Genomic DNA, 26,732 nt, shown 5'->3' with positions numbered 1-26,732 from the left:
GGTTAAGGTAAACTTGGAGTCACTTGAACATTCAGGGTTAGGGAGTTAACTACATCACGAGTTAGAACATTTAGGATTAAGGCTATGGTTATTTTAGAGTTAGGTTTAGGGCTTGAGACAAAATTGTGAATTTCATGGTGTTCAGGAATTAGGATTTTGTGTTACATTCAAGTTTAGGGAAATAAGATAAAATCTGGATATACCATTAATCATTATTGCAAACGCCAAATCCAACTCTTGGTGCTGTGATATCCCCCCACCCCTCATTAAAACTTAATAACCTTAAAGGACCAAACAGAACAGTTCTCCTAAGCTTCTATGACAGAGGCAAAAATAGAAAGCACTGGGACCCATTGTAATAATTGCCCAGGGCCCTCTCCGTGTGTCTCATTCCCTTGCCCCAGCACCTCCATGTGTCTAATTCCCTCACCCCCATTTGCTAGATGTGTCTCACTTCCTCCCTGCCAGGTGTCTCATTCCCCCCAGGCCCTCCATGTGTCCCATTTCCTCCTTCCCTTAAAAGCCACTCCATGTTTCCCATTCCCTCCTCCCCACAAGCTCTACATTTTTCTCATTCCCTCTCCCCCCAAGCCCCTCCATGTGTCCCATTCCCTCCTTCCCCCTCAGTCCCTCCATGTGTCTAATTTTCTCCTCCCCAATATGCCCTACATTTTTCTCATTCCCTCTCCCCCCAGGCCCCTCCATGTGTCCCATTCCCTCCTTCCTCCTTAGTCCCTCCATGTGTCTAATTTTCTCCTCCCCAATATGCCCTACATTTGTCTCATTCCCTTCTCCCCCCAGTGCCTCCATGTTTCCCATCCCCTTCTCCCTCAGGCCCTACATGTTTCTTATTCTCCCCTCTACCCCAAAGCCCTTCCATGTGTCCTATTCCCTCCTCCCTTCCAATCCATCCATGTTTCCCATTCACACCTCCACCCCAGTCCTTCCATGTGTTCCATGCCATCTTCCTCCTCAGCCCCTCCATGTGCCCCATTCCCTCCATCCACTCCATGTAACCCCCCTCCCCTCCCCCCCCTTCTGTACCTGCTGGCCGTGATACTTGTCTGACAGGAAGTGCTCTCTCAGTGAGCACTTCCTGTCAGAACACTCGGCAATGCTACACACAGCGGTAAGAAGGGAGCAGCACAGCGCAGCACTCTTCTCCTGCTGGTAACCCAGCCCTGGGTTGTTGTGGCAGTGCACTGTCCCTGATGGTATGTCTGTGGCCCACGGTCGCAGGAGTCGCAGCTGCGGTCGGGTCCCCTGCAGTGATGAGCTTGGTCACAGCAGCGATGCCTGTGACCATGGTAGGTACGCCACAGCTCTATGCAGTTACTGAATGACCGACAGAGGTTCTATACCAGAAATGTGTTTTGTTTTGTGTGACATGTAGCTCTTCCCTCCAAAATGTCCAGTCTTTCTCAAAACAGAATACTTACCAACAGCCCTGTACCCCGTATATCTGTTTGAACTCGAGATTCTGGTCCCACCATCCCTGGCTATTTCTCAATACCACCGCAGAAAATGAATAAAAAGTGCATAAATGCAAATGTGCAAAAGTGTAATTAAAGTCACTTTCCTAGAACCTTGTAGAGAACCATCTGACTACCATGCCACCACATGTGCAATGTACATACATCATATCCCTATGTTTCATTTTGTGGAATCTCGACGTTATACTGAGAAGACTCCAGATCACACTGCGAATTAATAGAAAACAAAAGGAAAATAATTCAAAGAATATATAACTCGAAATTATTTATGAGCTTAATCTGCTGTGAGCAAAGTATGAAAGGATATTTGCATTTCCCCGTTTCAATATATATCTCCTGTGCCGCCCAGGTTTATATTTCCGTGTTTGTGTGATTAATAGTGAGGTATAAACATATGCGCACACATGCCAGTATAGGTGGGCCTTTCTATGAATTAATATAATGTCTTCCGAACGCACATCCTTCTTAGAAATCAGATTACTTCCTATCAGTACAGTAGAACGGTGCTGTGATTTAATAGCATTACCGGTGTCTCATCTGTCAAGAGACATCATGTAACAGCAGAATATTTCTTGTGCGAGGAACTGACATTTGCAAATTGTGAAAAGTCTGAAGTGAAATAGCTTTGGAGGCTCGGAGATGATCTCTCGCTCGACTGACTGCAGATCTTCCGTGTGTATTTATAGCAACCAAGTGGTTTCCTTGCCAATTAAACTAATAAATACCAGAAAACCTCTCTTTTGCAGACAGGGGACAATAAAACAATCAAAGCTGATCCGATGTTACAAGAACAGTTAGTTCTTCATATTTTTGTTGTTTTGGCAAAGGGAGACTTTGTTGCATGATGTGTGCCTGAAACAAACATGATTGTTTAAAACAAACAATTCAGCATCAATACTATGTCAGGGTGGATGTCAAAAATGGAATAATGAAAAGAGAGAAATAGAAGATACGAGAGTACAAGTATAACATGACTAGTTTTGGCGAATATTGCACATACTCATAGCAGGATTAACAATAAGGCGACCATTGATGATCACCAAGGGCCCAGGGGTTTGAAAAGGAATTAACCGTGTTAGAAATGAAGGGGGTGAAGAAAGACCCCAAACTGGTAACTTGCCTAGAGCCCTGTAGGATGTTAATTCTTCTCTGCACGTAATAAAATAAGACAATTAAAAACAGAGATATCAAAATACACCTCATGCCAAAAGTCTAATCACTTCTAGATGTCTCCAAGATTCGGCACGGGCTTGGCCAAACAAAAAATACATTGATTTCCGAGATAGGAAAGGATATATATTGCTCAGTACCTGAAACATGCCTCTCTATCATAATTAGATTATTAAGGGAGGATCAGGAGCTGCTCGTATTCTGGTAGGATTTCAGCAAGGGCCGAGTAGATCTTGTGAGGTGCATTGACAACATGAATTCTTAGTTGCTTGGGAAGTGGCAATCCTTTGGAGACTGCCATCCACATGTGAATTCTGGAGCCTTCGTGTCAAATTCTCAATTGTTTTCAACTATGAAAATAAATCCACGAGACCTTGTTTTGAAATACAGAGGGCAGAAAGCACACCCCTTCCCCTTATATTCCCATGCCCTAATCGTCTTTGCAACCTCTAGAGGTGAACACACTGCTGGGTGCTTTCCCCAGAAAGGATTGGATGCGTTTTGAAATACCGGTTTAGCTAAAATATAGCATCAAGAAATGAGTCTGGCTGATTGCTTCCAGATGTATAAATTCAACTGTTACTAAAAAGTCTAAATATAACCATACTTTGGCAGGATGCATCCCCGGGGATTTAGGAATTAATATGTTGTTTGTTCTGTATACATTGTGTTTTTTAAAAGGCATCCAATTGTTCTCTTCATTTACAATATTCTTATCTGTCACAATCTTGAAATAGGTTTTCCTAGAAAATAAAACGTATTGGTGACGGCTAATGATGTCATAGATTATTTTATTGGTTTAATGGGTCAAAGTATTGAGTGCGTGATATTTCGAGATGTGATGGGTTTGTTGTGACTTTATTTAACAATTCCTATGGAACCATACAATATTCTACTGAAAAATTAGCTGGAATGAACATATTTTTGCTCCATTCTTTTTAAACGCTGATGTTCGTCTTTGATGCTATTTACATTGTCTCTGTGTAACTGTTATGTATTATTGGACAGAGCAAGGATCTGTTTCATTTTAAAACTCGACTTTCTGTAAACCAAATGTTGGGCCTGGTACATTCAATTGAGGTTTCAGAGATCAACAAATATTGTCCATGTACTGGCCGCCAATGGGCTGGGACCCCCAGCCTGTGTTATTAACCTCCTTTAGGGTCTCTACTGGGGGGAGCAGAAGCACCCTGGGAAGAGAGGCGTATGCCCTACTCTATTTAGGCACTGGCCGTGTTAAAGACTATCACATCCTGACAATCCCTGTCTATAAGTAGGATTTTTTTCAAATCTTGTATTTTGGCCTCATGTTTGCAAAAAAATAAGCAATAACGTGGCAAAACTGAGACCAAAAATGTTTTAAAAGATTATTTTCTTCTTTTATTCCCCGGGTATGGGTTAAAATCCATCCTGCAACGTGTAACAAACAGATCTTGCAATGTAGCAGCGGCCAAGTTCGCAAGTTGGTTGTCAATTCATTATTTAGGGAAAACTTTGGGGTTTTTATGGGTTCGATATTTTTGCAGATTGTTTGTTCTGCTCTTGGTAAGCGACAAAATATTTTTTAAATAGCAGCGATTCTGTGGCATTAATAACATCACAAATAATGGCTATATGTTTAGACCAAGTATAGAAAATCCTAATATAAAACACACAGATTGTGTTAAATCCTGCGTTCTAATCCAAAATGCTTTCAATCTCGATATTTTTTCTTAAGCCATCGCAAGTTGAACTTTAAACTATAAAAACAGACTTCAGTTTCCCAAAAAAATAACGATGTAAAATGCTGATCACTGGCACGTGTAAAACATTCGAATAAATATCAGACAGCGCACCTGGAACGGGAAAATTCTTAAAAGGTTTTTTTTCCAATTAAAATTGAATTGTAGTCAATTACTAAGTGCGCCAAGCAAAAAATGCTGAAGAAAATGCCAAAGAAGAATGCCCACGTGCGGAACATTGTAAAATGATTATTGTGTGGGCATAAAATGATCTGCTGAGTGTCTGTTTATCAGTTTAGTAAAGTAATCATACTGCTCTGCTTGAGATATTTTCTGTCCTTAAAAGTGGGAAAAGTAGAAAAACGACTTGAAATGGAAGAAAACCAGCTACAACATTATAATAATAAAGAACAAAAGGGTTTAGGAAATGAAAAGAGAGAATGTAGAAGAAAGAAGAAAACAAGAAAATGTATATTTGTCATTTTTAAATATATTGTTTTAATATATTATCTGTGTTATAAGATGGAGGTCATCTTCAACCTAGTGGGGACTTTAAAGGGACACTATAGTCACCAGAACCACTACAGCTTAATGCAGTTGTTATGGTGAATAAAGCCTGATCCAGAGAAAATACAGTGTTTACATTGCTGCCTAGGAACACATCCAGTGGCAGTCGCTCAGACGGCCACTACAGGTGCTTCCTGGGTCAGTGCTGCACAATGGGCAGCACTGGTGTTCAGTGTCTCCATGATCTGCATGGAAACGTTGAACGCTCAACATAGAAATGCTTTGATTCTATGCATCTCTAGGAGATGACGATTGGCGCAGGGCAGTGTTTTGCTGCGCATGTAATTGCATGCAATAGCCTCCCAAGTAAAATACATTGTTACAGTAAAAACAATGACTGGGAACTTAAACTGTTATTTTATCACTGTAGTATCAGGTATGCATGTCTGTGATCCTGACACGTTAGTGTTCCTTTAAGGATAGACAATAAGTTCTGGATGTTTTTTCCAATTTAGTGGTTTTGGTACACACGTCTCCAGAAGTCACGGTTTAGTGGAGTTTTGCTATAATGTCAAACCGTCCGTCACGCGTTTCACCTTTGACCTCCACAGACTGCAGGTGTGACTAAAAAACAAGGAGAGTGACAGTATTGTTATTGTAAAACTACAACCTCAGACAATCCGGTCACATTTAATACCGCCGAGTATTAATGGATCGTGAGCCTATCGAGGCTTGAAAATTGCCCGTCACATTATCTGCTCCCAGTTCTTCCTTCATGCCTGGCCCTGGTCTACTTCTAGGATTTACCCGGACTGAACAGGCAAAGTCTGACTGCAAACTGCACCCTCCTCCCAGCACAGTAACCTTCTATCCAGCTCTTAACGCCTAACGTAGCAGCAGAATCGGCCTCTTGCAATGTTACTGTTAATCTTCCACTCTACTTTTCACTTTTTAAACAGCCTTTTACACTGTTACTTATTTTACAATTTTAAAGAGTAACGTTGTGTTTCTACGCTGTGTCTATCACACACCGATAACCATTTCACTACGTATACCTTTCAGAGTCTATAAAATACATTTGCTGAGTTTCTCCTGCTTTAGCAAAGTATATTTAAATATAAATTCAGAATTTAGATCTATAACTTTAAGGACCAATTGACTCATGAAGTCTGTCTTTAAATAATCGCTATGGTTGAAATTAATGGGAGTTGCAGTCCACACTACCTTCCAGCCATGCAGCTCCCGACCCTAAGCCCCCTAACTCTTACACTTTGCACCTAACGCTAAACATGTCTCATGCTCTAATTTTACCTTAAAACCCTACGTCCCCTTCAATAGAAGCCCCTCTAAGAATACTACAAACCTAAACCCACCAAAACCTAACGACAACCCCAATACTAAACCCTCAACCCTAAAAGTCCACCTCAACTTAAAACCATTAACCCAAACCTCAGCTCCTGCGTGGTGTATAGAATTGCATTAAGACGGTATTAGACGTTTCCATGGTTTCCATACTGTGTATCCGGGAACACAGAGATTTTATGTGTAATATTTTCATATGACTGTCATTGCATTTATTGTTACATGTCCTGCTCACTGACTGACTGCTACGCGATGATGTCATTAATCCTTGTCGTTACCTTTATGAGAATTAGGACGTGACTGTTCTACAGTTACATGAAGTCACCTGACAATGTTTCAGGCTACTAGTAACATCATCCATCAATCCATCACATGCAACACTTGCTAATAACTAAGCATTCCCTCTGAAAACTAGAAACAATATTCCCTTGGAGTTGTAAGAAGAATATGTTTGAAAATAATGGAATAGCCTTCCAGTGGGAGCAGTAACAGTGATATAGAAAGGGTAGTAGCTACCTGGAATAGCCTTCCAGTGGGAGCCGTAACAGTGATATAGAAAGGGTAGTAGATACCTGGAATAGCTTTCCAGTGGGAGCAGTAACAGTGATATAGAAAGGGTAGTAGATACCTGGAATAGCCTTCCAGTGGAAGCACTAACAGTGATATAGAAAGGGTAGTAGATACCTGGAATAGCCTTCCAGTGGGAGCAGTAACAGTGATACAGAAAGGGTAGTAGATACCTGGAATAGCCTTCCAGTGGGAGCAGTAACAGTGATATAGAAAGGGTAGTAGATACCTGGAATAGCATTCCAGTGGAAGCAGAAACAGTGATATAGAAAGGGTAGTAGATACTTGGAATAGACTTCCAGTGGGAGCAGTAACAGTGATATGGAAATAGTAGTAGATACCTAGAATAGCCTTCCAGTGGGGGCAGTAACAGTGATATAGAAAGGGTAGTAGATACCTGGATTAGCCTTCCAGTGGGGGCAGTAACAGTGATATAGAAAGGGTAGTAGATACCTGGATTAGCCTTCCAATGGGAGCGGTAACAGTGATATAGAAAGGGTAGTAGATACCAGGAATAGCCTTCCAGTGGGAGCGGTAACAGTGATATAGAAAGGGTAGTAGATACCTGGAATAGCCTTCCAATGGCAGCGGTAACAGTGATATAGAAGGCGTAGTAGATACCAGGAATAGCCTTCCAGTGGGAGCGGTAACAGTGATATAGAAAGGGTAGTAGATACCTGGAATAGCCTTCCAGTGGGAGCAGTAACAGTGATATCAAAAGGGTAGTAGATACCTGGAATAGCCTTCCAGTGGAAGCAGTAACAGTGATATAGAAAATGGGTAGTAGATACCAGGAATAGCCTTCCAGTGGGAGCGGTAACAGTCATATAGAAAGGGTAGTAGATACCTGGAATAGCCTTCCAATGGGAGCAGTAACAGTGATATAGAAAGGGTAGTAGATACCTGGAATAGCCTTCCAATGGGAGCAGTAACAGTGATACAGAAAGGGTAGTAGATACCTGGAATAGCCTGCCAGTGGGAGCAGTAACACTGATATAGAAAGGGTAGTAGGTACCTGGAATAGTCTTCCAGTGGGAGCAGTAACAGTGATATAGAAAGGGTAGTAGATACCTGGAATAGCCTTCCAGTGGAAGCAGTAAAGGCTAACTGTGATATATAAAGGGTAGTAGATACCTGGAATAGCCTTCCAGTGGAAGCAGTAAAGGCTAACAGTGATATAGAAAGGGTAGTAGATACCTGGAATAGCCTTCCAGTGGAAGCAGTAACAGTGATATAGAAAGGGTAGTAGATACCAGGAATAGCCTTCCAGTGGGAGCGGTAACAGTCATATAGAAAGGGTAGTAGATACCTGGAATAGCCTTCCAATGGGAGCAGTAACAGTGATATAGAAAGGGTAGTAGATACCTGGAATAGCCTTCCAATGGAAGCAGTAACAGTGATACAGAAAGGGTAGTAGATACCTGGAATAGCCTGCCAGTGGGAGCAGTAACACTGATATAGAAAGGGTAGTAGGTACCTGGAATAGTCTTCCATTGGGAGCAGTAACAGTGATATAGAAAGGGTAGTAGATACCTGGAATAGCCTTCCAGTGGAAGCAGTAAAGGCTAACTGTGATATAGAAAGGGTAGTAGATACCTGGAATAGCCTTCCAGTGGAAGCAGTAAAGGCTAACAGTGATATAGAAAGGGTAGTAGATACCTGGAATAGCCTTCCAGTGGAAGCAGTAAAGGCTAACTGTGATATAGAAAGGGTAGTAGATACATGGAGTAATAGTATCAGTAACCTAGGTTAAGGAATTGAATAATGTGAATATCCCTAGCAGTTCCAAATAAGCTGTATTATAGTCCTTTTATTTGTTATCTGTTGGCTACAGCCATATTGCTGCAATGTGTAGTCAGGAGTCTGAGATTGTGAATGAGAGATTGATAGATCCTTAATGTGATATTGACACATTGCTCTCTCTTTGTGACTTGCTTTACTTCTAATCCTGTTCAGGGCTTAACCTTTCTTGTTATGGTCATTAAACAGCCAATCGCAATATGTTTCTCTCTGCTATAATTACAGGGATCTTCTATGTCACAGAGTGAGGGCTGAATTGAAATCGATCTGTTGGTGCTGAGGTTGGATTTTTTTCAGTGTCACTAGAAATGAATCAATAAAATATAGTAATGATGTGATTATATGAGGTCTCCCCTCATTCATTGAGTTGGGAAACACATCAGCAAAATCACAACATTAACTGCATCTGGTCGAAAGTGAAACGCTATGTTTTCTCCCTGGCCATTTCTGAGATAATGATCAGGCAAAGGTCAGAGGAACCGTCATTGAGAAAATTGGAGAGGGGTTGGAAAAGGTCAGTAAAAAGAGTTACAGTAAGAGAAAGTAAAAGAGATTATGGCTTGGAAAAATAACCTGGGAGAGAATACAGAGAGGCAAATTGATTTGGGATGGAAAGATGGACATGGGATGGAACTGTGAGGACATGTAGAAAGAAAAAAGTAATGGTTGAGGAGACACAAAACGGCAAGGAATAGTGGTAGGATGGAAAGGTAAGATACAGAAGCAGGAATCATGAGACTCCAAGAACGAGTTATAGGTTATATTATTATTATAAGCGTCAACATATTCAACAGAGTTACAATTATAGAAAGGAGATATTGAGACGTGAAGAAGGTCCTGCTCCAACAAGTTTACAATCTACGAGAATTTGAGGTTCTAAGGCTGGGAAGGGATAGGCAACCTTCAGCACTCCAGATGTTGTGGACTACATCCCTCATAAGGCTCTTACACCCATAATGCTGGTAAAGCATCATGGGAAGTGTGGTCCAAAACATCTGGAGTGCCAAAGGTTGCCTATGCCTGTAAGGCAATGATGTTACCACTGCTCTAGCAAGCCAATAAATGTTGGAAACATGCTAGTTATAAGAAAGATAAAACTGATATTGGAAGCAGATTTGGAGAAAAGCAAGATGAGTTACAAGAATGACAAAGATGAAAGTCGGACATGGAGTCAGAGAAGCCCACAATAACGCACATCTTATGAAGATATAATGAGCACTGGGCAGATTCGGCTCATTTGAGCGTGAAATGAACAATAACAGGCCTTCTGTATTCTCTCTTTACCCCATATAGAACCTTCACGTATAATGTGTTCCCTGGGTCTTCCAAGCTGTACTGAGCTCCTATCATTAATGTTTATAGAGCGGGCAGTGACTCAGTGCGTTAATCAGTATTGTGGGATTTGGGAGCCTGACAGATACCTGTGGTCTCATTTGGGGCCAGAAAAGCGAGATCTTAGCAGGATCAGAATGCCACACAGAGATAATTAAAGCCAGGGACTGTCTGTTTCGAGGGATCAGAGCTAAGCTGTTTGGCGAGGGAATGGCACCGTGTTTCAAAGTAAGGCCACAAAATATCACCACCCGCCACGTAGAATTCCTTTCACCTTTCATGCGTCTTACCAGAAAGTCTTCACTTTGAACATCTCAAAATAGTCAGGCAGAAGCAGCAATTTCAAATCTGGGGTTTATAATTTGCCGGCTCTTATTTGTGGTGAGAAATATTTTGCCGATCCAGGCGTAGCTAAGGGTTCATCCAGGCTCATGCATCACATGTATAGAACATTGCAAAACCCGCAGTTTTTAACCCCTTAAGGACCAAACTTCTGGAATAAAAGGGAATCATGACGTGTCAGACATGTCATGTGTCCTTAAGGGGTTAAACACCTATAATTTTTAACTCACAAATCATATTTATCTGGAACTTCAAAGCTTTTGCAGAGAGTCACGGGGGATATTTTTCCATAATTTTGGCCTTGCAGCTTAGAATGTGTAACAGATGCTTTGTGGATAACAGAGAATGTGCAGATACCCGGGACATTGAGCACAGCGAGCACAGCGATACTTGGTCACATCTTAAAGGGGAAGTCTGCCAAAGTCAGATTAAGGATATATTCAGGTTATAAGTGCTATATAATCATAGGCTGCTTACATTTTGCAGATGTCGGAATGGAAAGTGTTTCTTGAGTAGAACCCAACCACAGGGAGTGGACTTGCCCAGGACTTCAGAATAACTGACCTGTTTAATAGATCCGCAGCACAAGGGGAAGAGTGGAGTGTTCTGCTGAACATGTAATGGAAACGCTGCCTAGAACATTAAGTCTTCAAGCACCATAACCACTTATGTGATCTGATGTGGTCATGGTGCTTGCTGTCTGTATGTGCAGCATTTTGCTATGAAACACTGCACATATTGAGTTTAACCCATTTGCCGCTGGAGGTATGTCTCCTTTACTTGCAGCATTATAGGGTTCATCATTACTGAGCCTGGATCAAGGCTGGTCACTGTCCTTTGGCAGCCTTGATTTCATATCCGCTCATGGGGTCTCATACTTCGTAACGGCTTAGGTGGGACCATCCAAATTCAGGGACTGCACTTAAACAGGACTGAGTGTGGACTCCCCTGAGTGAGGCTCACCAGGCAAGCTGTCAGTTAGACCCCTTTTTTTGAATTAACTCCTTATAAATGAATGAGTAATTTCTTTTTTTGTGCTTGATTTTAAAGTTATTTTTGACTTTGAAGAAGAACCTTTGCAATATTTTCTCGACATAATTTAATATACTAGCAGCGCATCCTTTGTTTGATACTATTATCAGAGATTACACGTTCATGTCAGTGACACCACTGGGATTATCTGTTGAAGAAACATATTTTTTTATTTCCCTCTCAGTGATTAAAACTAAAAGAAATTTGCAGATAAAAGTCTGAATACCCTTTAAACTATGGCATTTGGATATTTAATCAAACACTGAAAATGTATCCAGACGGCTCTAGCAGAATGCACGTGCTGATTTGTCTCGTTGCTTGCTTTTTTCAATATTCGGAAAATTAAGTAAAAGGCCCGATTGGGGTGGCAGTGGAAGAGTTAATTAACGTTCAGGAGGGCAGTTCGTGGAAAGGTTTCACAGATGGTAGCATTTCATACATTAGTGGAAATATCTCAGGATCGATGATGTCGACTGGTTAATGGGAAGTGTGACAGTAAGCTTTGAATGGATGTGCATTATCTCACACCTACAGATCTGTCCTTCATGAATTGTATAGCAATATAAAGCTCTTAATGGCATCAGAACAAGTTATCATTGTCTGTAGCAGTAAACACTTTTAAAGTAACAATGATAGCGGAAAAGAGTGAAATGATAAATGGGTCTAGAAATTAAAGGAACACTGTAGTGTCCGGAATACATCGATTCCTTGCCACTATAATCCTGGTCTGGCTGAAAAGGTGATTGTATTCCCCTTTTCTACCACCGCGCACCAGTCTCACCGTGGCTGGCCCCTCCTCCATGGCTGAGATCATAAAATGTAATGATCTTGGCCAATCCAATGGTTTCCCATAGGAGATCATTTTGAGTCTATTATGCATGCAGAATGCCACCCTGTCCATTCAGAATCTCCTCATAGAGATGTATTGAATCAATGCAGAGCATGGAGACACTGAATGTAGGTGTTACACACTGTGCAGAACTGGCACAAGAAGCACCTCTAGTGGCCGTCTGAGTGACTGCAGCTAGAGATGTAACTTGGAAACAATGTAAACACTGGCTTTTCTATGAAAAGGCAGTGTTTAAATTAAAAAGCCTGCAGAGACAGGCTGTAGACATCAGAACAACTACATTAAGCTGTAGTGATTCTGGTGACTATCGTGTCCCTTTAAACGTGTGTTTTAAACTGAATACGTTTTAAAATATTTAACCATGCAGTCATTTTAAACATGTAGTATAAATGTAAGGTAAATTTATTCTCATCATGCCACTACCTTGTTTGTTAAATGTAAACATTATTAAGATAACATTTCCTTGAAATATGGTGTAAATGTATTTTGTGTTTAGATTGCTGCTAAGAGATACATAGACTTATAGGGACACGATAGCCACCAAAATAACTTTAGATTACTGGAGTGATTTTAGTGTATAGACCATGCCCCTGCAATCTCACTGCTCATTTCTCTGTCATTTAGGAGTTAAATCTCTTTGTTTATGCAGCAATTTTCACACCTCCCTGCATATAACTCATCATGTAAAGAGTCATCTAATGTTTATATACTTTCTTTATTGCACAGTCTGTTTAATTTAGAATTTCTAATCTCCTGCTCTGTAAATAGTTTGCTAGACCCTGCAGGAGCCTCCTGTATGTAAAGTTTAATTTACAGAGCAGGAGAGAAACATCTGAAGTAAGTTAACATCTGATTGAAAAGGAAACCATTTTTTACATGCAGGCTGTGTCAGTCACATCCAGGGGAGGTGTGGCCAGGGCTGCATAAACCGAAACAAAGGGGATTTACTTCTAAATGGCAGAGAATGAACCTGTGAGACTGCAGAGGCATGATCTAAACATCAAAAACTACTTCATTGAGCTAAAGCTGTTTTGGTGACAATGTTGTCCCTTGAAGTAAATTTATATTGTTTTCATTTTGCATTTTTTATTGAAAAATGTGGGGGAGATACAACATATTCAGTACTTTATTTTGCAGCTATCGCTATCTGGGCTTTCTAGAATAATTTTTAAATATAAAGAATGCTATTCTGCATTTGCAAAGTACCAATTCACCCTCACTCATTGCGCCACAGAATCTCCAATCTTGCCGGGATGCGTAGCTTTCAGGGCTGGCTAATTACGTAGTACTTGAGATTTTTTAACATTGATCTAAATAATACATTTTTAAAAATGGATGCTGAACCCACACTGCAGTTTTCTTTTAGTAAAAGCAGCGAGAGTGGATAACGGTTCTGATTGTTTAACTACCGTTGTCCACAATAAAAGATGTGTCCAAAGAATTTTATTAACTTTGAGTGGTAATGTGAAATCTAAATTATATGTAGCAGCTGGAATAAAACTCCTAAAGATTCCCATGAATCAGCAAACGATGTCCGTAGATCTAAAAGTGCAGCAGACAAAGTAATTGTAGACATTTTAATAATTAGATATATAATGCAAATGGCAATCATTAATGCATTAGCTCATTCAGAGAGATTCTAGTTTGGGAAGCCACATCGATCGGCATTTGCAATAACTTATTTAGGTTGGAGATTGGACAATCAGTTTATTATTCATATGGGATCATTATTAACCACTGATGGTTGAGGGAGAAAATTGAAGATTAATTGGCCTTACGGCACATGATCTGGGTGCCTACAGTCATTAATACACTAATTAAAAGAATGTTCATATACCATAAAACCTCAATAAATTGAAGTGGTTAGGGTGCCTAGCGTGTCCGTTTAATATCTGAACATTCTAACTAGTCTACATAACAAACGTTTCAGAGAAATAATATATTTTCTATTTATACAACTTATACTGAAAGGGTAAAGAGTCAATATAATATTCAAGCATTCTCTTCTACAATACATGAGTATTTACACTAATTCCTGTAACCGGCTTTTGAAAGAAATTGGGTTGAAGAAAGTCATCCCATATTCTGATTCCTATTCTGATTATTATAGGGACAAAGCGTTTCTTGCATATCAGCATCTAGTCATGACAGAAATTCATTCGTAATTGGCCAGCACCGGAAAAGACATAACATGACCTCTTAGCAGCGGTGGGATCTAAAAGATATTTCAAAAATGTTAAATTCTATATGCAAAACCCTTAATGACAAATAACTGGTGGGATCCAGGCGAAGGTCAGTATAGATGGACACGTGAATGGTTGAGGGAACAATACATGTTTTTATTTGTTTGCTGTAGTACAGAAGAATAATAGAGAGCAACTGATTAGAGATGGTATTTTATAAATGATTCATTTGTATTCCTAGATTCTACCTTTAGGGGCCAAAGGCAATGAACATGTGATTCCTTATCTATTTCCTTGAAAAGTCTGGGAAAGAGAAATAAAAACAAACGATGCATTTATTATTTTGATAAATAGTATCTGGAGGACAGGCTTAGTCATTCTGGACAAGACGAAGACCAGTGGTTTAGAGCACTATGTTGCATGGCATGCCATGGTGTGACCGTTCTAGTTATTTCAAATTGGCGGCTGGGATCTTGCTTTAAGACAGCCATGAGCCTGCAGCATACTTTAGTATAAGGTTCTAAGATAACAGAAAGTATTAAATGTAGATGACGACAAAAAGGAAAAAAGTAAGAAGGAAATGAATGGAAAATAAAGGATAATTTTCTCATTTATTGGGCATGCTAAGTAGTGGCGTTGCTGAAGCAGAATGTGTTGGACACTAAATAATGTTACTGTGCCTCTCCATATCAATTCACACCATAAGATAAATGATTTGAGAAAGAAAAGAGTCAAAAAGTAAGTAATGGGAAATAATGTCAGAAAAAGAATGGAAAGTCAAAGAAATACTCACAAATTAGTTACCGTTTCTTGATTCATAATTCATTGAAATTTACTGCAGGTCCACTTCTGTAGTATACTAGCAATAGGACACAAATCGACACAGTCTGAGTACGGTAAAATCATGTCGGAAGTATAGTTAAGAATAAAGATATAAAGTTTGGAATTATGATATGTGAGAGTGAATTGAGTTGTGTGAAAACATATGACAGGGATGGTTTGGATATTCTGTTTAAACCTTTTACGGTATTAAATCTAGCAATCGTTATTGACAAGTGTAACTAAAAGGAAGGATGGAATGATTGGCATTTCGTTAGCAGGACCTTGCAATAATAGAAATTGTAGCCATTTAGCATAAAAATTATATTTTATGATGGCGTTTCATCTGTAGATATATTTTTAGTAACGTGATGAAAAGTGTTGATGGAAAAGAAATTAGATACAGATGGGACGCACCACTTACAGCGTGTACTAGTTCTCCATCGAAACGAGCATAAGGTAAAAAGGATTTTTCTTTAATCTGGTTCATTCCATGTGACAGAGATATGAGGTTTAGTTTTGGAGTATAGTATGACTAGTCCATCTGAGCACATCTTTGGTAGCTGTATAAATAAATAAAGACTGAATAATGGATTATTGTATATCGTCTATGCTAATTTCAGGCTATAATTAGTAAATAGGTGCACACAAGTATAAGAAGGACCAGACTACTATCTATCATGGGAGCAGGTCATGGAAAGGCCAGCTCCCCTACTGGCCAAGGTACGTAACTACAGAAATGAAACCCAAGTAGCACACCAAGTGTGAACCTACAAATTGTGTTCAATTCATCATTTAAAATACATAAATACACCTTAATCCCTTAATGAAGTGTAATGAACAAATAAGACATGATGATGCCAACTGCAAGTAGTCACCAATACTAGAAGCAGAAAATGCATACACTAAAACAATACATATAATATGAAGCAGTATAGACAGAGGCTGCTCCAATGAAAATCCTCTTACCTTCAAATGTATACGAAAGGAAAGCAACGTTAACCCCAGCGTTTAGTTCAAATTAGCCTCTTTTTGAAAACGGTTTGCAGTTGGCATTACTGTTTCTAGTTTTCTCAATAGGGGGTTAAAGTGCATTTATGAATTTTTAACAATAAATAAAATTTACACTTGGGGCGCTGCATGGGTTTAATTACTAAAATTTAGACACATTGAGCTTTTTAGAGGCAGGCAAAATAGTACATAATAAAAAGAAAAGTGTATGTGGATTGCACATAGGAACATTGCTGACCGCATCCGATAGATATTATGATTTTAGGTCAATTCGCTTATTTACATAGAAAATGGACTCTGAGGTTGGTGCAAGGGATTGGATGGGGGGAGATGATTTAACTATTGGCTTTGAAGTACTATGCAAAAGTAGGGCTCCCATACTGCCATTACACAAACCGGGGTAACAACCCCTTAAAGTTTCCAGTTTCTTTGACTGTTGCCATATTTATTTAACTTTTCTTATTTTTATAAATATATTCATTGATGCTTGAACTTCCAAAATAAAATCACGAGGAAGCTTTAATGGAAAGTGTCTGTAACAAGAACAGAGGTTTGCACAGCAAAGACCTGCCCCGGGTATTTACCCCACAGACCAATGATAATTCCCATTCAGATCATTGCGACAAATCTGTATGGAATGATTTCCAACGAGAGAGACTGCTAATTAACCAATGGAGAGTGTTATGCCTAAATATATAATGCATTAAGGTGGGAATTATGCATATTGATCCCCAGAGCTTAAGTGTTGGACAGATTCAATTTAGAAAACAAGACTCTACTATATTCTGCTAGAAGTTGACGGAGATTGGGCTGTGATATGCACGGGTGACATGAGGCCACGTTACATTATGTATCCTGTTCACCAAAAACATGAAGTTTGTGTCTGTTGTGTTTAAAATAGGAATATTGATGAAATAGAAAATAAAATAAACTACTACTGGTGTTACTATCTAATCTATCTATCTATCTATCTATCTATCTATCTATCTATCTCTATCTATCTATCTATCTATCTATCTCTACCTATCTATCTATCTATCTCTATCTATCTATCTATCTATCTATCTATCTATCTATCTATCTGTCTATCTATCTATCTGTCTATCTATCTATCTATCTATCTGTCTGTCTATCTATCTATCTATCTATCTATCTATCTGTCTATCTATCTATCTCTCTATCTATCTATCTATCTATCTATCTATCTATCTATCTATCTGTCTGTCTATCTGTCTATCTATCTATCTATCTATCTATCTGTCTATCTGTCTATCTATCTATCTATCTATCTATCTATCTATCTATCATCTATCTATCTGTCTGTCTGTCTGTCTAGCTGTCTGTCTGTTTACCTATCTTATCGTTAGTAAGTACGACAGCAATCACACATGTAATGTATTGATACATAAAGTGCTGTATATATGCACCTTGAGTTCTTGATAGGAACCTTAATAATGATCTCACGGTCTGTCAAACAGGAATCAATGCTGCCAAACTTGTAAAAAGTACTAGCTGACGCAGTATTACACCATGTGATAATGGGAAAAGTATCTTGAAGGGACACTATAGGGAACAGCGGAGCTACCAGCTGCACTGGGGCCCACACACTGAGGGGACCCATCTCATGGCCACGCACTTAAGGCCTCCCAAGCGGCACGTGTCCTCAGGGGCCAGTCACCTGCTGCAGGTCTATAACAGCAGTTTTGTTAGAAAGGACAGTTTAATAAATTGTCCAACTTTCGAGACTGTATGAAATGGTAAAAGGAACACTATATGCACCCAGTCCACTTCATGTCATTGAAGTGGTGTGGGTGCAGTGTCGATGTCCCTTTAACCCTGCAATGTTAAACATATTTCAGAGTATTAAGACTGCCTCTGGTGGTTGTCTGCCGGATAGCCACTAGAGGTGTTTCCTGCAGCTTCACTGAGTTTAACTCTGTGAAACACTGCTGTACGTCCTCATGCTTTGCATGCTTGCTGTGCATGCACATTAGGTCCCCCTCCTTCGGCTGACGTTGGCAGAGCAGGAGCCCGTTCCAGCACTGACGGACATCGGCGCTGGAACTAGGTAAATGTTTAAAGGGTTTTTAAACCCTGAGGGGCACTGGGGGGCTGCAGTGTTCCTTTAAGCCAGGGAATATTTTAGATGAGAGAAATGACTTGACCCCTAAAACATCATGTTTTCCTGTGAGAGAGATTAAACAGGATTCCTACCAGTATGCGATCCATAGGCAATTAGAGAATGACAAGAAATTCTCCATGTCTGAAACAGATTGCAGACGGCTGAATTATTATATAAGGAGTCAAAGCTTTTGGCGGACGTTTTTCTAATGTCTGTGAGATTATTCATTTAGATTGATAAGCTTATTCATTTTCTGAAAGCTTTTTTATTCACTCTTTCCTCAATCCCTAAACTCCGAGTCAGGATTGCACCGGAGACCTCTTCACACCTGGCCATAGAACACATTAACATGTCAGAATATTATGATGTTTATGTTTTAATACAGGTGAGTTCATTAGAGGCCCAGTTATTTTCATTGGGACACACCTGTGCCCCAGTAAGAATATTCTCAGATGCCAGCCTTTTAGCGGATGAGGTCCTGGAAATCCCTACGTCCAATTTGCGCACTATTTTATTGCTAGCCCCAAATCTCCTGCCTCACCTACAGAGAACCAACAGCTCCAATTATTGCACTTCATATGCAAGAGCCGTAGTCCAGTAATGACATCATTAGAAGATTGTAATATGTCTTCATGGTAAATTAGATTTAGATTATGAGCCATATTAAGCTAAATAATGAAGAATAATATGTTGGACTGAACTGCCCTTTTTTGGGTACTACAAAATGTAAATAAGATTTTTTTTTTAATGGAGAATTACACAAGGAGTAGGGTACAAAATATATTGGTGAGACCAGTAAAAAAGGGACAGAACATTTGTGGTCACCTTGGGTAAAAGATCTGCATTAGAAGACAAGAAGAATATGTTACAGTTATTTGTATAACCTTCAGCATCGCAAAATAAACATTTGTGATGCTTGAACATATTGGTCAAACTTGACTACACATATCGACAAAGGAAAATAGCACATATGGGTAGCTAAGGGTGGTAGCACAGCTTTAGAAATAAAATCAAGTCGATTTGAATGCTAGAGTGCTTCCAATCAGCAATAATGATCTAAAGTAAAGTGAGCGATATATGACCTTTGCAGCCCATATGGCTGGTAACATGGTGCGATACACTAAATACACAACTATTATGACCTAATTTCTTCTTTTACATCATTGGAGAAGGAAAGTGGGGTTTAACCCTTTCAGCACCAGATATAGTTTGACCCTCAATGTCCTATTATTGTAAGAAAAATAACACCGTCTGTGGTCCAAGATGAGTTTTATGACTTCTATATAAGTCATGATGATATGCGTCATTTAACCAATTTATAGCGGACGTTGCATCTATGGCTGATTAAAAGATTTCAATTCCCACTGTAACTTGCGGAAGGTCTTTGAAATATAGATTTATTTATTTTTTTGTCTGGAAGATGTTTCGTGGTTCAGTAGGCGGCTGTCCATTTCATATTAATATGAAAGTGTTGCAGCCCCAGGGATACTTCAAGAGGAATGGGATTCTTTAAAAGCTTTGGATAGAAGTAAGGGGCTCTATCTTTGAAAGAGAGTAGAATATTTTTACTGTTCGTATCAGCAAAGAGAACTGTTCCAAGAAGAAATTTATAGAAATTGCCACAAATTCAGGTTTTGCCCCTTGTTGTGATATTATTACATCAGGAGCAGTTTTTATATGAACAATTTTTTATATCTGCCATTTGTATTGAGGTGTAGATTAGCTATTTTCATATTCTTTGGTGGACTATGTTATTTGTATATCTATGTTTTCTCAACAAAACTCTATAGATAGCGGTAAGATCTATTTAAAAATTTTAAAACAACTGCATATTAGGTCAGAGAGATTATCGTACTTCAAAAAGCATGCATTTCAGTGTAACTTTTGTTACAGGGTTATCGACTAATGGAGGTAACATCTCTGGATCACAATCAGATCCCTACTCCGAAATCAGGCATGCGGCCTGGTCCAGCAGATACCTCATGGGTGAGTCATTTTTCTTTGTTTTTTCATTAAAAACAACGCAGGTTTATAATGTTTTTTAGAATGATGGGGCGTGGGGGTGTATTTCTGCAATCAGTTTTTGCTAAAAAATTTGCCATGCAAGCAGGTTTGGGGAAATGTGGGGGAAGGAGGCACATTGTGGAGGTAATCAGTGATCATGACACTTCTCCCTCCAACACCATTCATTTTCTAAAGGACCGATTTTTGAATTATTGTTAATTGTTGCAGTTTATTTTGTAAGACCCAAGGCTAGGGTGACCACTTTCACTAACTGCTATCTACTATTTTATATACTGCATGCATTTTTAGGATTAGTGCTAAGTACTGGATACAATAAGAGTTACTGATAGGGTTACTCTAATGGAAAAAATTAGATATACTTGAAGAAAAGAATAGATAAACTTGTTCTGCTGAGATGCCTATAAGTTATACTGTCAGGCAGGAGCTATTATTGTAGCTGCCAGTATAACTCTGCTGTTTCTGTCTCACCTTTTTGAGAGAGAGGTTGAATTAAAATGATGGCAGATATAAAGAGCAGCTACTGTCCGGGAACATAACTAATCTCTGGCAGTCACTTCTCTGAGGTCAGGTGCCCCCTTACAGTACTGTGTCTGTCACACCATGTAGAAAAACTGTGCAGTTGGCGTCAATTGCTCTGCTGAATGGAATTTGAAAAAAAAAAAGCCTTTCTGTTGAAATAATCACACATACAGCAATGATAAAAAGTATATCGTGCAAGGCATTTGTTACGTGTATATGTGTGCATGCTTGTCAAACAACTATTTTCAATTTAAGGGAAAAAAGTGACTTTTCTTTAAAGTAGATTTAGTGGCTTGACCATACAATTGTAGCTGTTTTAAAGATACTGTTTGAACATGAAGCACAAACCATTCTAATTCCAAACGGGCAATGAGAGGAACGCACAGTTAGTCCATGATCTCAGCTCAGACTAACGGGAATGTCTGTAATGTCAGTGATGTGTTTAGTGTCAGCGAGCGCCAGATACAACGTATTACTCACCCTCTCTTACTGTAAAGGTTTAGCCAGGTTTAGCTATGTCTTACCTAATCCCAATGCATGCCAACAAATGGAAGGAAGCCTCCTCCCTAGCATTGTGTCTGGCTCTACGATTCATGTTGTTCTCTCTTACTGTCTGTGTGGGTTTGATACATAGAACATGTAAAGTGTACCTGTCACTCACGGATGAAATGCTTCGTTATACATTTCCATTCATACATTTTCCAATGGGTCTGCGCATAAAATGTATTTTATATGAAAGATCAGAATCTGCTTTTATAGTGCACTTGGTGCTAAAGGGTAAAACAGCCTAGCAATAAAGGGGTTAACTAGCAAAGGAAGGAATTTTAGACAGGCAGTATAGTGTACTGTATCTCCCAAGTGTTGGCCCCGAATCTCATCTGTTTATTTCTAGGAGCGACTCGTTTTTGATACATTGGAGTGTAATTCGGCACTAATGCGCTTTTTAATGACAATAAAAGCAGGGACGGAACGATTGCAGGTGCAGCAGGGCACACCAGCTATTACGGGATCACTTTTGGCCATTGCTCGCGGATGGAGAATAATGAGAGCCAGAGCAGAGCTGAGCTGATGTGGGAGCACATCTGGGTTTCCTTGATTTTTTTGTCAGGCAAGGTCCCATGAGCAGCAGGAAGCAATGGGTTCTGAGTCATTTGCTGACTCCATCTAGCTCTTCTCTGTGGATGATGGAGGAAGCAACTGCTCCAGACTGCTCTAGGTGTAGTCTCAGATCTGCAGTCCATAAATGAGTTCTCTCCTGTTATGAGTCAGCCTGTCTATCAGAAGTTAGGGAAAATGACTAGGGCTTGATGTCAGGCTGGTTGGGTGGGGAAGGGAGGTAAGACTTGTGCTACCTTGGTACTTTCATTTATCAAGTTAATTTCATTTGTCTGCAGAATTTCAAACATGTGGTGTGTTCTGTGTACAGCATTGAGTGTGTCTATAAGCTTCATGGAGTGTGTCAGAACTGCAAATGTGGCAACATCTAATTTGAGCTGTGAGAGGGTTAATTTTAAATGAAATGTGTCAGTCTAAATCAGGGAAGGAGAGGGTGTGGATGTAGGGTGTTGTGACTATAGAGTTGGCTATTTCGCAGTGGCAAGTGGAGACTGTTTATGGGAATAAGCAGTTAATTGTTTGGAGCAGTACAGGATCCAAAATAAATCTTGCAACAGGGCCCTTTATCTATTATTTCCTTTACTGAAAATAATTAGATTAGAAATGAATCTGTATAAATAAAATACTGGGGAGGCAAGCCAAGGTTGGCAAGAGACACGCACAATAAGGTGCGTAGTAAATGCTGAAGGTTTCCATGCCAGTATTCCAAGACGTACACCCACTACTGACCTAAAGGCACCAGAAAAGTTGACTCCAATATGCTCAAAATAATACAAATAAGCCACAGAAAAACACATTTAGTTATGTTGATTAATTAAATAAATCTAGGAACTTTTCGGCCCAATGAATTAGTGTCATGTCTAGAGAAGAATGAAGCATATGCTGAAAATAACAGTCTGCCTACAGTTAAGCGTGGCGGTGGCTCCATCATGCTCTGGGGCTGCGTTGCATCCTCTGGTACTGGAATCCTGCAGTGTGTATAAGGCAAGATGGCTTCATTGAAGTATCAGGAAATCCTAGGAGAAAACGTCATGCCATCTGTAAGGAAGCTGAAGCTTGGGCGCCATTGGACCTTCCAACAAGACAATGATCCCAAGCATACCTCAAATTCCACTAAGGCTTGGTTGCAGAAGAAGTTTTTGAAAATTCTACAGTATCCATCACAGTCACCTGACTTGAACCTCATAGTATATCTGGTGGGATTTGAAGAAGGCGGTTGCAGCATGCAAACCCCAGAATTTGACTGAACTGGAGGCCATTGCTCACGAGATCCCTTAGGAACGCTGCCCAAAGCTGGTGTCTGGCTATGGATCTGGTTTTCAGCAGGTCATAATAGAAAAAGGGCGCTCTACTAAGTACTAAAGATGCTTGCCACGAAGGGAATTAATCATTTTGAGACTGGCGAATTCATTTTAAGTTGTATTTCCAATAGAATTTGGGGAAACCACTTAAAGCATTCGTTTGATTTGTTCATTTCAAACAGCTGACAGTCTGTAAATTTTGACAGTAAACCTGATTTTCAGTAGAGGTTGAATAATTTTGATAACAACTGTACATCAACTGGAACAATAGGCGATGCTCTAATTTGAGCAAGCTATTTCTGTTGTAGTGCACTCTCAATCATTGATTGTTTCCAGTGGAACTTTTCTTATTACTATGTGTATTTATCATCACTAATGACCAACACACCATCAATGCCACTTTGATCGTTGCGCACTCTGTGAAAGAGAGAGGTTAGAGATCCTCAAACAACATGTTGGAATTAATTTTGAATCACTAATATTGTAAATCAGTGATAGCAAACCTGATTGCTGAGCATCCTGGGAATTGTAGATCCCAAGCAACTGGCTTCCGAGGTTAGCTGCTGCAGTCGGAACGTTTAAAATTAACGCTCTTTACTCGGCTATCACCACATTGTCTATCCCTCTCGTTCCATAATAAAGACTGTACGAGGGCAAGTCTTGGGTGATGGGAGTCTTACAGCGTGCTGCATGCAGCTTATTGCTGGCTTTGCCCGGAAACGGCATCTGATTGTGTTCCTCTTACTTGTGATCCTCTGAAGCCCTCAGTAATCTGCAGACACCTGTCACTAATTAGAGTTTAGGCATCGGTTACGCTGGCAATGACGGGTGCATTCTGCAGGTTATTTTTCTAATCACAAAAAATGCGATGATCTGCAGGCTCAAGCATGACAGCACAAACTGCTCAATACCAACTACAAACTACAACTCATTTGGTTTCCTCCTCATGCTCTTATTGTGTCCCCCCCTCACACTCTCATTGTGTTTACCCCCTCACACTCTCATTGTGTTCCCCCCCTCACACTCTCATTGTGTTCCCCCCTCACACTCTCATTGTGTTCCCCCATCACACTCTCATTGTGTCCCCCTCACACTCTCGTTGTGTTCCGCCCTCACAGTCTCATTGTGTTCCCCCCTCACACTCTCATTGTGTTTACCCCCTCACATTCTCATTGTGTTTCCCCCTCACACTCTCATTGTGTTCCCCCCTCACACTCTCATTGTGTTTCCCCATCACACTCTCATTGTGTTCCCCCTCACACTCTCATTGTGTTTCCCCATCACACTATCATTGTGTTCCCCCATCACACTCTCATTGTGTTCCCCCCTCACACTCTCATTGTGTTTCCCCCTCACACTCTCATTGTGTTCCCCCCTCACACTCTCATTGTGTTTCCCCCTCACACTCTCATTGTGTTCCCCCCTCACACTATCATTGTGTTTCCCCCTCACACTCTCATTGTGTTCCCCCCTCACACTCTCATTGTGTTCCCCCATCACACTCTCATTGTGTTCCCCCCCTCACACTCTCATTGTGTTCCCCCCTCAGACTCTCATTGTGTTTCCCCCTCACACTATCATTGTGTTTCCCCCACACACTATCATTGTGTTCCCCCCTCACACTCTCATTGTGTTTCCCCCTCACACTCTCATTGTTTTCCCCCCCTCACACTATCATTGTGTTTCCCCCTCACACTCTCATTGTGTTCCCCCCTCACACTCTCATTGTGTTTCCCCATCACACTCTCATTGTGTTCCCCCCCTCACACTCTCATTGTGTTTCCCCATCACACTATCATTGTGTTCCCCATCACACTCTCATTGTGTTCCCCCCTCACACTCTCATTGTGTTTCCCCCTCACACTCTCATTGTGTTCCCCCCTCACACTCTCATTGTGTTTCCCCCTCACACTCTCATTGTGTTCCCCCCTCACACTATCATTGTGTTTCCCCCTCACACTCTCATTGTGTTCCCCCCTCACACTCTCATTGTGTTCCCCCATCACACTCTCATTGTGTTTACCCCCTCACACTCTCATTGTTTTCCCCCCTCACACTCTCATTGTGTTCCCCCCCTCACACTCTCATTGTGTTTCCCCCTCACACTCTCATTGTGTTTCCCCCATCACACTCTCATTGTGTCCCCCTCACACTCTCATTGTGTCCCCCCCTCACACTCTCATTGTGTTCCCCCCCTCACACTCTCATTGTGTTCCCCCCTCACACTCTCATTGTGTTTCCCCCTCACACTATCATTGTGTTTCCCCCACACACTATCATTGTGTTCCCCCCCTCACACTCTCATTGTGTTTCCCCCTCACACTCTCATTGTTTCCCCCCCTCACACTATCATTGTGTTTCCCCCTCACACTCTCATTGTGTTCCCCCCTCACACTCTCATTGTGTTCCCCCCTCACACTCTCATTGTGTTTCCCCCTCACACTATCATTGTGTTTCCCCCTCACACTCTCATTGTGTTCCCCCCCTCACACTCTCATTGTGTTTCCCCCTCACACTCTCATTGTGTTCCCCCCCTCACACTATCATTGTGTCTCCCCCTCACACTCTCATTGTGTTCCCCCCTCACACTCTCATTGTGTTCCCCCATCACACTCTCATTGTGTTTTCCCCTCACACTCTCATTGCGTTTCCCCCATCACACTCTCATTGTGTTTCCCCCATCACACTCTCATTGTGTTTCCCCCATCACACTCTCATTGTGTTTCCCCCATCACACTCTCATTGCGTTTCCCCCATCACACTCTCATTGTGTTTCCCCCATCACACTCTCATTGTGTTCCCCCCCTCACACTCTCATTGTGTTCCCCCCCTCACACTCTCATTGTGTTTCCCCCTCACACTCTCATTGTGTTCCCCCCTCACACTCTCATTGTGTTTCCCCCTCACACTCTCATTGTGTTTCCCCCATCACACTCTCATTGTGTTTACCCCCTCACACTCTCATTGTGTTCCCCCCTCACACTCTCATTGTGTTTCCCCCTCACACTCTCATTGCGTTTCCCCCATCACACTCTCATTGTGTTCCCCCCCTCACACTCTCATTGTGTTCCCCCCCTCACACTCTCATTGTGTTCCCCCCTCACACTATCATTGTGTTCCCCCCCTCACACTATCATTGTGTTCCCCCCCTCACACTCTCATTGTGTTCCCCCCCTCACACTATCATTGTGTTTACCCCCTCACACTCTCATTGTGTTTCCCCCTCACACTATCATTGTGTTTCCCCCACACACACTAATTGTGTTTCCCTCTCACTATAGAGTAGATTGTGCACTCTTAGAATTACAACACTAACCAAAGCTTGGAGTTCAGACTGGACATCCAGAAAGTTATAAAAATATAATTGACCACACTCAGAATGTCCATGATAAAGGTACAAATGGACACTGCAAAAGGAGTAGACGGACAATCACAGATCAAGTCAGACAACAAAGGTCAG

General features: G+C 40.7%; 1 protein-coding gene across 1 annotated transcript in view; it reads left to right on the top strand.

The window, feature by feature from the left end:
* Window positions 1-26,732, top strand: part of PTH1R (parathyroid hormone 1 receptor) — a 313,629-nt gene that overhangs the window by 74,891 nt on the left and 212,006 nt on the right. Inside the window, exon 2 of the mRNA XM_063452826.1 lies at window positions 20,205-20,297. Coding sequence (XP_063308896.1) covers window positions 20,205-20,297 — 93 coding nt within the window. The remainder of the gene's footprint in view (window positions 1-20,204; window positions 20,298-26,732) is intronic.

This window comes from Pelobates fuscus, chromosome 4, assembly GCF_036172605.1.
Source record: "Pelobates fuscus isolate aPelFus1 chromosome 4, aPelFus1.pri, whole genome shotgun sequence".
Classification (NCBI taxonomy): Eukaryota; Metazoa; Chordata; class Amphibia; order Anura; family Pelobatidae; genus Pelobates; species Pelobates fuscus.
The sequence above is the reverse complement of the archived record's forward strand: the minus strand, read 5'-3'. Positions and strand labels throughout refer to the sequence as shown.